The sequence below is a fragment of the Arachis hypogaea genome, chromosome 5 (genome assembly GCF_003086295.3).
Source record: "Arachis hypogaea cultivar Tifrunner chromosome 5, arahy.Tifrunner.gnm2.J5K5, whole genome shotgun sequence".
Lineage (NCBI taxonomy): Eukaryota > Viridiplantae > Streptophyta > Magnoliopsida > Fabales > Fabaceae > Arachis > Arachis hypogaea.
The window spans coordinates 91,535,252-91,547,718 of NC_092040.1; the positions used below are offsets into that span (position 1 = coordinate 91,535,252).

The window sequence follows — 12,467 nt, forward strand, 5'->3', positions numbered from 1 at the left end:
AAACAATATGGCCAATATTGTTAATCATTAAAATTTCATATTTTATGACATGATTTTTAAGCTCTAAATTTATAGACTTATACTATTATAAAAATTATTAAATTAATTAATATTTTTTTATAATATTATCAAAATATTATGGTTGAGTATTAGTTTGCATTGTATGAAAAAAAAATTATAATAACTTTTATTATTCAATATATATTAAAAAATAAATTATTATGGCTAGATGGATAAATACATTATTTTTCCCCGACATACATTTACACCAATTATTCCTTGATGCACCAATTATTATCACCCCTCCTTCCAAGGAAAACATTGTTGATCAGTACCCGAAACCCTACATGGATTGATCTCGTAGATGTCCCAAGTACAATCTTGGTTGCATGCTTTACCATCACGTTCACCCTCATAAATATCAAAGTGACGATCTGACGCCCCATGCCAAGAAAAGGTACAGGAGTACAAAGGCACGTAAAAAGGGCTTGCAAGGAATTTGAAACTCCAACTTCGACCAGTTGAAACCGTTTGGTCCCCTAAATCAACCTGGGCACTGTGTTGATCCTTGCAGTGAAATTTAAGATCCGAATCGAGCAGTTTGTTGTTTATGGTCACATCAACCGCAATAGGTTGAGGAGCAACTTGACCATCAATCATACTAACATTGAGATTGAAAGAAGCAAGTATGAGCATTATTACAACCTTAGAGAGTGATAATGATGAGATCGTCATCTTTAATGTGCACTATGTTGCTGAATTTTGATTATGAGATCAATCAATTTGTATATATAGAAGAAGCTAAGGCTTTTTTTTTTTTTGTATACTGTCTTGGTAATGTATATTTTATATTTTAATTAGTATTTTATATTAATAGCTTAATTTGTTTGCTGATTTTAATATATATTGTTACGGCCCGGCCCAAAATCAGCGCGGGTCGACCCGACCCAAGCAGTACCCGACCCGGACACGCGCCCTCCAACCGACCCGGACACGCGTCCCGTACGGCTCACACACGGCCGCTGGACAGCGTCCTTAGGAATATGGGCCTGTCCCATGAGGGGGCCCACCACTGACATGTATATAAGGGGAAGATTGGCTCTTCCCCCGAGGTACGTCACATCTTTTCAACCCTTTATTCTGCTCGCCTGCACATTGCTGACTTGAGCGTCAGAGTGTCTTTGCAGGTGGCACCCCCTCTTCATCATTTCTCCACGACAAGTGCTCGGCTACTCGACTACCCGTAAGCAGTGCGACCCAAGCCAAGGCGTCCTCCCCCCTACATCTATCCACCCGACCTGTTCGGAAACCGACCAACGAACATTGGCGCCGTCTGTGGGGATCCTGCCTAAATGGAAGTCGTGCTGGGCCCCGGTGACCAAGCTCGAGCAGCCGGAGTGGAGGGGGCGGCCTCCGTCGCTTCACTGAGAGGGCGGCGGAGGTCCCCCCAACAACACACGAGGACACGACCCTTCGGGGGAACGGGTGGTGATAGCGCCATAATAATGCAGGAGCTACGCCACAGGGTCCAGAACTTAGAGCGACAGCTAGCCGACCGGGAGCGGGATGGACAGTCTACCGATCCCAGCTTTACCCCATCTCCCGGGAGTGAGGAGGAAGACTCTCACCGAAGCCGCCAGCGACGTACATCCGCTTCCCGGACGGAAGCGGAGAGCACGCGGGAGGAGTCGCCCGTAATAAGAAGGCGGAACGACAGGATCATATACTCCCGAGGCAGAACAACCCGCCGAACGGCAAGAGGCCACGAGGACGGGGAAGGGAGATCCGAGAGAACACGGCAACCCGTCATAATGGGTGCCACCCCGTTCCACCGATCTATCCTCGAGGTCCGGTTGCCGAAACACTTCGACAAACCAACGGACATGAGGTATGATGGGACTCAAGACCCTCTAGAACATCTCACGGCCTTCGAAGCCAGAATGAATCTAGAGGGAGTAGGCGACGAAGTAAGATGCCGCGCCTTCCCGGTAACCCTAGCAGGACCGGCGATCAGATGGTTTAACGGCCTCCCTCAAGGTTCCATCTACAATTTCTCAGACATCAGCCGCGCCTTCCTGGCTCAATTTTCAACGTGAATAGCAAAGGCCAAGCATCCTATCAACCTTCTCGGGGTAACCCAGAGACAGGGTGAGCCGACCAGGAGGTACTTAGATCGGTTCAACGACGAATGTTTGGAAATCGACGGCTTAACCGACTCGGTGGCCAGTCTCTGCCTGACGAACGGCCTCCTCAACGAGAACTTCCGAAAACACCTTACCACGAAGCCGGTTTGGACAATGCATGAAATCCAAACGGTGGCAAAAGAGTACATAAACGACGAGGAGGTCAGCCGAGTCGTGGCTGCCAATAAACGGCAGTCCGGTTACGGCCAGGCTCGGCAGTCCGGTGGAGACGGTGAGAGAGTAAAAGAAAAGGCTAGGGAGGAGGCATCAAACAAAGCACCTAGGCCGTTCCCTCGAGTTGGGAAATTTACTAACTACACTCCACTCACCCTCCCCATCGTGGAAGTCTATCAACAAATAGCTGAGAAGGGAATTCTTCCGAAGCCCCGACCACTCAAGGACCGCACAGGTGGAAATAAGAACCTTTATTGCGATTACCATAAGGGATATGGCCATCAAACACAGGACTGTTTCGACCTTAAGGATGCATTAGAACAGGCGATAAGGGAAGGAAAGCTAGCAGCGTTCTCCCATCTCATCAGGGAGCCGAGAAGGCGTTATCGCGATCAGGACGAGGAAGGCAAGATACGCTCGGCCAAGCGGCGACAGGAGCCCGAAGACAGAGACCATGGCCTCACTGTGATAAACGTGGTAACGGCAAAAAACACTGCACCAAAGTCCCGGTCGGCACACAAGAAAGACGCCAAGGTTCTCGCAATCTCATCTCCACCGGTGCAGAGTACCAAAAAACCTCCATCCATTTCTTTCGGCCCAGAAGACCAATGGTTCAGCGACGCCCCGGAAAACCCTCCCATGGTCATAACGGCCAGAGTGGGAACCGGCCTCGTCAAACGGATCCTTGTCGACACTGGAGCTGATTCAAACATCATGTTCCGCAACGTGTTCGACGCACTGGGGCTGAAGGATGCCGACCTGACGACTCACCAGCACGGGGTTATCGGGTTAGGCGACCACTTCATCAAACCAGATGGAGTCATTTCCCTACCGATCTCGGTGGGGCAGGTGCAAGGCCGCAGATCGGCGATGGCCGAGTTCGTAATCCTCCGAGACTCTACAGCCTACAACATCATCTTGGGAAGAAAAACAATCAATGATTTTGAAGCTATAATCAACACCAAGCTGCTAGTTATGAAGTTTGTCACCGATGATGGATCCATAGGGACCATAAGAGGAGACCTCGAGACGGCGGTCGCTTGTGACAACGCCAGCCTTTCCCTCAGAAAGAAGTCCAAGGAAGCATCTGGCGTATTCCTAGCCGACCTTGATGCCAGAGTAGAGGACAAGCCGAGACCGGAACCAGAAGGGGACCTGGAGAAATTTAGCATCGGTGACGAAGGGGAAAAGTTCACATTCGTTAACAAGAACCTCCCACATGAGCTGAAGGAGCCTTTGATTGAAATGATAAGGGCCAACAGGGACCTGTTCGCATGGACACCAGCTGACATGCCGGGCATAGATCCACAAATCATCTCACATCACCTAGCCGTCAAGCCGGAAGCACGCCCAGTGGCTCAACGGAGGAGAAAGATGTCGGCGGAGAGAGCAGAAGAGGTAGCCAAGCAAACGGCCGGCCTCCTAGAAGCAGGCTTCATACGGGAAGTGGACTACTCGACGTGGCTCTCAAATGTGGTATTGGTGAAAAAACACAATGGCAGGTGGAGAATGTGCGTGGACTACTCTGACCTTAACAAAGCATGCCCCAAAGATTGCTTCCCCCTCCCCAACATAGACGCACTCGTCGACGCCGCGGCGGGGTACCGGTATCTGAGTTTCATGGACGCTTACTCTGGTTACAATCAGATACCGATGCACCGACCAGACGAAGACAAAACGGCGTTCATAACGCCAGGAGGAACTTTCTGCTATAAGGTAATGCCATTTGGCTTGAAAAATGCGGGGGCGACATATCAAAGGCTGATGAACAGGATATTCCACGACCTCATAGGGAAAACGGTTGAAGTTTACGTGGACGACATCCTGGCAAAAACAACACGACCTGACGACCTCCTAAACGACCTGGCAAGTGTATTTGCGTCCCTCCGTCAACATGGTATGAGGCTGAACCCCCTCAAGTGCGCCTTCGCCATGGAAGCCGGCAAGTTCCTGGGATTTATGATAACTCAGAGAGGGGTAGAAGCTAACCCGGAGAAATGCCAGGCAATACTTCAGATGAAGAGCCCGGGCTGTATTAAGGATGTCCAGAGGTTGGCAGGGCGATTGACATCACTTTCCCGGTTTCTCGGAGCCTCGGCGACAAAAGCCCTGCCATTTTTCAACCTCATGAAGAAAGGGATGGCGTTTGAGTGGACACCCGCGTGCGAAGAAGCCTTTCAACACTTCAAGGAAATCCTGGCGGCACCACCCGTTCTCGGGAAGCCAAGGGACGGGGAACCACTATACCTATACCTCGCTATAACAAGTGAAGCCCTGGCCGCAGTACTAGTACGGGAGGACGGGAGAACCCAACAGCCAGTCTACTTCATAAGCAGGGCCCTGCAAGGAGCAGAATTAAGATATAGCAAGTTGGAAAAGCTAGCCTTAGCACTCCTAACTTCCTCGAGAAGGTTAAAACAGTACTTCCAGAGTCACCAAGTGGTCGTCAGAACGGACCAAGGGATCCGGCAAGTTCTCCAGAAACCCGACCTGGCGGGAAGAATGATGACTTGGTCCATCGAACTCTCTCAATATGACATACGGTACGAGCCCCGGCAAGCCATCAAGGCGCAGGCCATGGCGGATTTTTTGGTTGAAGTAACAGGAGATCCAGGCAAAGACATGGGTACACGGTGGAAGCTCCATGTGGACGGAGCCTCCAACCAGACCTTCGGAGGTGCCGGGATCATCCTGGAAAGCCCGAATGGGGTCGTATACGAACAGTCGGTTAGATTCGAGTTCCCCATCTCGAACAACCAAGCAGAATACGAAGCCCTCATAGGAGGCTTGACCCTAGCAACAGAGGTCGGCGCAAGAAGGCTGGAAGTATGCAGCGATTCCCAAGTCGTCACGTCCCAAATAAACGGCAGCTACCAAGCCAAGGACCCCTTGTTGCAGAAGTACTTGGAAAAGGTCAAAAGCTTGAGCCAAAAGTTCGAAGAGGTCACGGTCCAGCATGTACCCAGAGAAAGGAACACACGAGCAGACCTCCTATCAAAATTAGCCAGCACGAAGCCAGGGGAGGGAAACCGGTCTCTCATCCAAGGCATGACAAGGGAACCAGCAATTGCACTACACATAACAACCCTAAGTTCTTCATGGCTAGACCCCATCACCAACTACCTAGAACATGGCCAAGTCCCTGGTGATGAAAAGGATGCGGTGAAATTAAGGAGAGAAGCGGCCAAATACGCCGTCATCCAAGGACAGCTGTTCAGGAAAGGGCTTAGCCAACCCCTACTGAAGTGCCTACACCCCGACCAGACGGACTATGTCCTCAGGGAAGTCCACGAGGGCTGCTGTGGGCACCACATCGGAGGCCAAGCCCTAGCAAGGAAGTTAATCCGAGCTGGGTACTACTGGCCGTCGATGATGGCAGATTCCAAAGAGTTTGTCAAAAAGTGCATAAAGTGCCAACAGAATGCCAACTTTGCCAAGGCACCGGCCTCCGAGTTAAGCTTGCTGACGACCTCCCGGCCGTTTGCTCAGTGGGGAGTCGACCTCTTAGGGCCCTTCCCGGTCGGCCCTGGGCAGGTCAAATATCTCATAGTGGCAATTGATTACTATACCAAATGGATAGAAGCCGAACCACTGGCTAGCATATCCTTCGCCAACTGCAGAAAATTCATGTGGAGGCAGGTGATAACACGATTCGGGATACCAGAAGTCGTCATCTCGGACAATGGCACACAATTTACTGACAAGAAGTTCACAGAATTTCTCAACGGCCTGGGTATAAGGCAAAGGTTCTCTTCGGTAGAACACCCTCAGACGAACGGACAAGTGGAGTCCGCCAACAAGGTTATCCTTTCAGGGCTAAAAAAGAGGTTGGACAATAAAAAGGGTGCTTGGGCCGACGAGCTAGCATCGGTCCTCTGGTCTTACCGAACAACCGAGCAATCCTCCACCAAGGAAACTCCCTTCCGACTAACGTACGGGGTGGATGCAGTAATACCCGTAGAGATCGGTGAACCGAGTCCACGATTGCTTTTGAAAGGAGTAGAGGAAACTGTAGAAAAGGACCTGATAGATGAAGCCCGGGAAATGGCCCATTTGACGGAAACAGCGCTAAAACAAAGAATAGCTCTGCGCTACAACACCAAAGTGCTCAAGAGGGACTTTCAGCCTGATGACCTCGTCCTGAGACGGAATGATATCGGCCTGCCGACCCCCGGAGAGGGCAAGCTAGCGGCAAACTGGGAAGGTCCCTACAGAGTCAAAAAGGTGATGGGAAAAGGAGCCTTTAAGTTAGAAAGGCTCGATGGCAAGGAGGTCCCGAGGACATGGAACGCCGACAACCTTAGAAGATTCTACTCCTAGAAGACGGAACGACATGCCGGCTAATCTAGCTAAGTAGTCAATTTGTCATTTATAGTAACTTTCAAGTCCTTTATGTGGTTACCGAATAAGATATACTTGTGCAAATTCTCCACCATATTTTATCTCCGTTTTTCAGATAAACCATCCTGTCGTGACTAACAACGACGTGCGACCCGGGACTGATCACCCCGGGAGGCCGTCAACCACCGTTGTAACAAATAACTACACGAAAGGCCACGGGTCGCCGGTCTAAACGACTTCAAACCAAAAACGGTTAATAGGAACAATAACACGATCAGGCGAATAAACGACAAATATAAACCAAAACGGTTAGAAACGATAACGCACTCAGACAAATAAAAGGTTTATCACGACAACACGAGCAAGCGACCAAAAAAGGTCATTGTTCACAAGCCAAAAGTAAAACGGCTAACATCAAATAGTTCACAAAGCCAAAAACGGCAAAGACCAAAATAGTTTACAAGTCAAAACAAAACGGCTAAACAGGAACTATAAACAGAAGGATCATTTCATGGAGGCATCGACAACCTTGCCGTCATGGATAACCTTGCGGACACCAATCGCCGACGTGTCGAACTCAGGGGCAACAATTTTAACTTGAGCTTTAAGGGCTTCCTCGGTAGCCAGGATCGCACCCCTGCCCTGTTTGACGACGTCCTTGTACTTTGCCTTCCATGACGACAGTTCGGCCTCTGCGGCCCGCTTCTCTTCCTCAACTTCGGCCACACGCTTTTGCGCCGCGGCGACCTGACCTTCCAGAGCCATCTCACGCTCGACCAAACGTTCAATCGTCGCGTCTGACTCTTTCTGTTTCTTCTCGGCAGCTGTTAACTTTTGTTCGGCGGCGGTCGCTTTCTGCTCAGCGGTGGTGGTTTTCTTCTCGGCGGCATCCAACTTCTCCGAAGATTGAGTCAACTGCTCCCGAAGAGTTTCCACTTCACTTTTTAATTCATTGTTGGCCTTCCCACTAGCCTCCAGCCTCCTGCGAAGGGACTCCATCCCGGACAGCTCAAACTCAGCCTTCCGGGCTATCACAGCACCACGCAGAAGTGTTCGGTACATCCACCTCGCTTGCCCGGCAAGGGAAGACTCGTGGAAGTACTCCTCGGTGCCAGGGATCAGTTGGGTATCAATAAAGTTGTTTGCATCGAAATTCCTCTCGATGACGGTGAGGACCCCCTCGGGACTAGAAGACGCCTTCCTTTTCCTTTTAGGGGTGGGGACGACCACCTCCACGTCATCGTCAGGGGCAGAGGTCGAGCCCCCTTGGCCTACCACTTCGCGAGGAGGAGAGGCATGAACCGCTTTCTCGACCTCGACCTGGGCAGCTTGGGTCGAGGTCCCGGTTCCCCCAACCACGCCCTCCTGCCCCGAAGTAGTTTTGTCCTCCGGAGGAGCTGTAGACGTCTCAGCAGCAGATTGGTCATTATCCTCTTCATCATCACCGCCACCAAGGAAAGTCTGAAACAAGTCGGGAAGACCCGTCACCGATGCAGACATATCCACTGCAGGAAAACAAAGAAGGTCGGTTAGTCGTCACACAATATCAACAAAAGGGAAAGACAAAGGGAAAAGTGAAAAGCTTCTCACAAATATAATTACGGCCGGACTCCCGGTCACCCATGAGGAGATGGGGATTTACCGGGTTCTTCCCAAAAACTGCGTTTAGCACCTCGGCAATCTGCTTATCTACTGCCGACATGCTTCTATAGTTTACCTTAATAAAACTATTGGCCCCTGCCCCGAAGCTCCAATAAGTCGGGATGAGCCTTACCCCCTCCAAAGACAACCAAAAGGGGTGACGACCTTTGGCCGGGCGGACCTTAAAATACTTGTCCTTAAACCCATGGTAAGAATCTTCGAACAAACCGAAAATCTTCCGACCCTGGGCAGCCCGGAAAGACATGAACCCTTTTCTATGTTTCCCCTCCTTGGAAGGGTTTGTGAGGGTGAAGAAAAAGAGGAAAACATCCACGGACACCGGCAGTTCGAGATATTCACAGACCATCTCGAAACAGCGGATCGAGGCCCAGTTGTTCGGATGCAACTGCGACGGTGACACGGAAATTCGGTTTAAGAGCGCCATTTGAAAGGCTGAGAACGGAATGCGAACTCCGACTTGAGTGAACATGGCTTTGTAGAACCAAATCCAGTCGGCGACCTGGCGGGGTTGGAAGTTGATTTCGTACAATCGCTCGTGAGGAGCCAGGACGAAAACGTCGTAATTGGCCTCCTCGTCGGTCCCGCCGCACAAATACCCGGCTTGTCGGAACTCGGTGAGCTCCTCCTCGCCCATTTGATTGGGTGATTCCCTTATATCAGAGACGACCCAAGCATATTGGTCGTACGCCGCAGGGTTAACGGATGCCCGGGAGACCGTGCGAGCCATACCTACATGGGGGTACCATCCAGTTAGTCTAAGAGATCGGTTGCTCAGGCCGAACACAAACACTACCCCCACGACTTCCCGACTAAAGCCAATCAAGACTAAATGGCGAAAAGAACGAGAAAAAGCCTACCCTGGAATGGTACTTCCCCCCTAACACGTCTACTCGCGACTAAAAGGCTACACGGTAACTTCAAAGAACCAAGCAGCAAGCATACAGAAATAATGCATAAAAAGGGGATGATTCAAAAGTTACCTGAATTGATAAAAGGAGGATGAAGTTGCGAATCTGGGAAAATGCAAGAAACACGAACGGAGGCACCACAGCAACACCTTGTAGCAAGGAGGAAGAAAGGAAGAATAGGGAGTGTGAAAAAAGTGTAGAAACATCGAAATCGATCGTTTAAAAACGACCTCCAAAGCGCGAAACTCCTGGGGGCAAAATAGTCTTTTCAAACGGGGTTTTTTCACCCCATTATGAGCATTTAATGCTCGGCGCAGGAAACGAAGCGATGAAACGGTTGTTTGAGAAACCAAGAGACGCGCGTTGGGGGCACATCCTTCCCACGAGCGGCCGACCAGACGAGATGCGAGACGACACGCCATTGGTAGCTCCCACGACTACCATTGGCGCGTGGGGGCACTGTTACGGCCCGGCCCAAAATCAGCGCGGGTCGACCCGACCCAAGCAGTACCCGACCCGGACACGCGCCCTCCAACCGACCCGGACACGCGTCCCGTACGGCTCACACACGGCCGCTGGACAGCGTCCTTAGGAATATGGGCCTGTCCCATGAGGGGGCCCACCACTGACATGTATATAAGGGGAAGATTGGCTCTTCCCCCGAGGTACGTCACATCTTTTCAACCCTTTATTCTGCTCGCCTGCACATTGCTGACTTGAGCGTCAGAGTGTCTTTGCAGGTGGCACCCCCTCTTCATCATTTCTCCACGACAAGTGCTCGGCTACTCGACTACCCGTAAGCAGTGCGACCCAAGCCAAGGCGTCCTCCCCCCTACATCTATCCACCCGACCTGTTCGGAAACCGACCAACGAACATATATCTAGAATAATTATATTTATATTTAGCATTCATTAATTGTCGCAAAAATTAATAAATGCTAAATAAGACAAGTTATGACTGTTTTGGTTGATTTTCTTTGGTTATCAAATATTTCTGTTATATTTAATTATTACTATTTTTGACTCTTATGGTAAGATATAGAAAGTTAGAAACAAATTATTAAATCATTTCATGAAATAACTTATTATTTTATGTATGCCATCATGTGTTAGGGCGTACAAAAAAATTCAATGATTGTGATTTAGGTCCAGTTTGATTAAACGACTTAATTAAGTTTTTTTTGAAAAAATAGGTTAAATAATAAATTATTATATTAAAAGTAGTTTATAAATAAATTATTTTGTATTTGAATTTTTAGTTCTAAATGAGCTTATTTGATAGAAATGTGATAAAAAATAGAAGTATTATGAGAGAAGTCATTTTTTTAACTTCTCTATAAGCTCTTAAATAACTTTTTAGAAAGCTGCAATTTAGTTTTAAAAATTACACCAAATATTAATACTACTATTTTTCATAAGTCAAAAACTAAAAAAAAAATTACTTTTAAAGTTTCCCAAATGGACCCTTAATAGAATGGATGTTAATATAATACAAAAGGAAAAGAGAATCTAAAGAATTTATTGATTCGAATGAATGTCAAATTTTAAAATCAATTCTAATAATACAAGAGAGAAAAAGGATATGAAAAATCGTATTGAATTCAATGCTTGTGATATTATGGAATCAACAAAAGAAAGAAAAAAAATTAAATATTAAGAATTGAATTAAGTTGAATGATTGTGATATTATAGGATCAATAGAAAGGAGAAAAAGAAACTCAAAAATTAGTATTCACTAGTGTGTTTTTTATTTTGTGCACTGCATTGGTTAACATATAAAAATATTTGTAGTTTTTTATTAAAAAAATTAAACAAAAATTAAAATATATAATAATTATTGTTATAAAATTTTACAAAATTATAACTAATTAAAATCAAAATTTAATGATTTTTAATATTAAACATATTAAAAATAATTAGTATTTATTTTAACTAAAACTTTGCTCACTAAATTTAAACTAGTGACCGATTCTGGTGGTTACTAAAATCTTTTTCACTAAATTTAAAATAGTGACCAATGTTGGTCGTTAATATTTAGCGACCGATTTCAGCGACCAGTTTTCACCAACGCCACCTAACTCATACTAAATAATTTCGATCGCTAACAAGATCGGTCACTAAATAGCAACCAATATTTCGGCCGCTAAATCGGTCGCTGAGGTATTCGGTTGCTAAATGGCAATCAATATTTTAGTTGCTAAATTAGTCACTAATAACCAATTTCAAAATTTTAAAATCAGTCACTACTATTATTGTTGCTTCCTAATTACAAATTTTAACTAATTTCACATATATCACTAAAATTGAATTTTTAAATATAATTCTAATTCAACAAAATATATAAATAATCAAAGATAGGTAACTATTTATTAAGATCAAATACCAACAATTATTGAAAATTAAAATGAAGACAAAAGTGAAATCGTATAGAGATAACATGAAAAATGGATTCTAATACAAATAAATTTATATTTATGTATACTACATATATGTATTGAAAAAAATGAAGATAGAAACAAATCCACACAAATACAAAAAATTTATATTTATGTATATTATATAGCTGTCCATCTTTAATAACTGATAATAACCTCTTCAATTTTCTCTTCCTTCGTTTTTCTCATCACCACAACATGACATCTTCAATGTCAGGTCTATTTTATTATTGTACACTTCTTTTGTTCCTCACCATAAACCCTCTGAAATAATAAGAGCAAACAATGAATAAAAATAAATCACATATTAAAATAGATTATAATTAAAATTGAAACAGAAATAACAAACCATGAAAACAGTTTACCATCATGATCAATAGGGTAATCTTATTCCTTACCATTATACCTACATGGAGCCAACAGCAGGTTCCACCATTGCATACTTTTGGTCCAGCAGATCACTCATCCAATTGAAATAATTATTAAGAAATCAAATTCTACATTTTGTATGTAATAATCTATTGACTAACGACTTACCTTTCTCCTGAGTTGAAAAATAATGTAAAAAGGAAAAAGTATTTGCCTTTTAAAGTTGAAAATTTTATAATTGATAACAATATTATATTTATAGATCAAAAATTTGTCTTTGTTAAAATTTACTTATACCAGTTTTATTTATTGGTATATCTCTATAAGAAAAAGCGTATTTTTCGACATAAAAAATGACGACTATCTTTCCTGTCAATATTTTTCGACGGTTTGCT

The 12,467-nt window shown here is 45.8% G+C and overlaps 1 protein-coding gene across 1 annotated transcript; it reads right to left on the bottom strand.

Annotated features, from left to right (window-relative positions):
* Positions 1 to 297: 297 nt before the first annotated feature.
* Positions 298 to 735, bottom strand: LOC112803731 (S-protein homolog 2-like). Its single transcript, XM_025847206.1, has one exon. The coding sequence runs from the start codon at positions 733 to 735 to the stop codon at positions 298 to 300; it is 438 nt and encodes a 145-aa protein (XP_025702991.1).
* Positions 736 to 12,467: the final 11,732 nt, after the last annotated feature.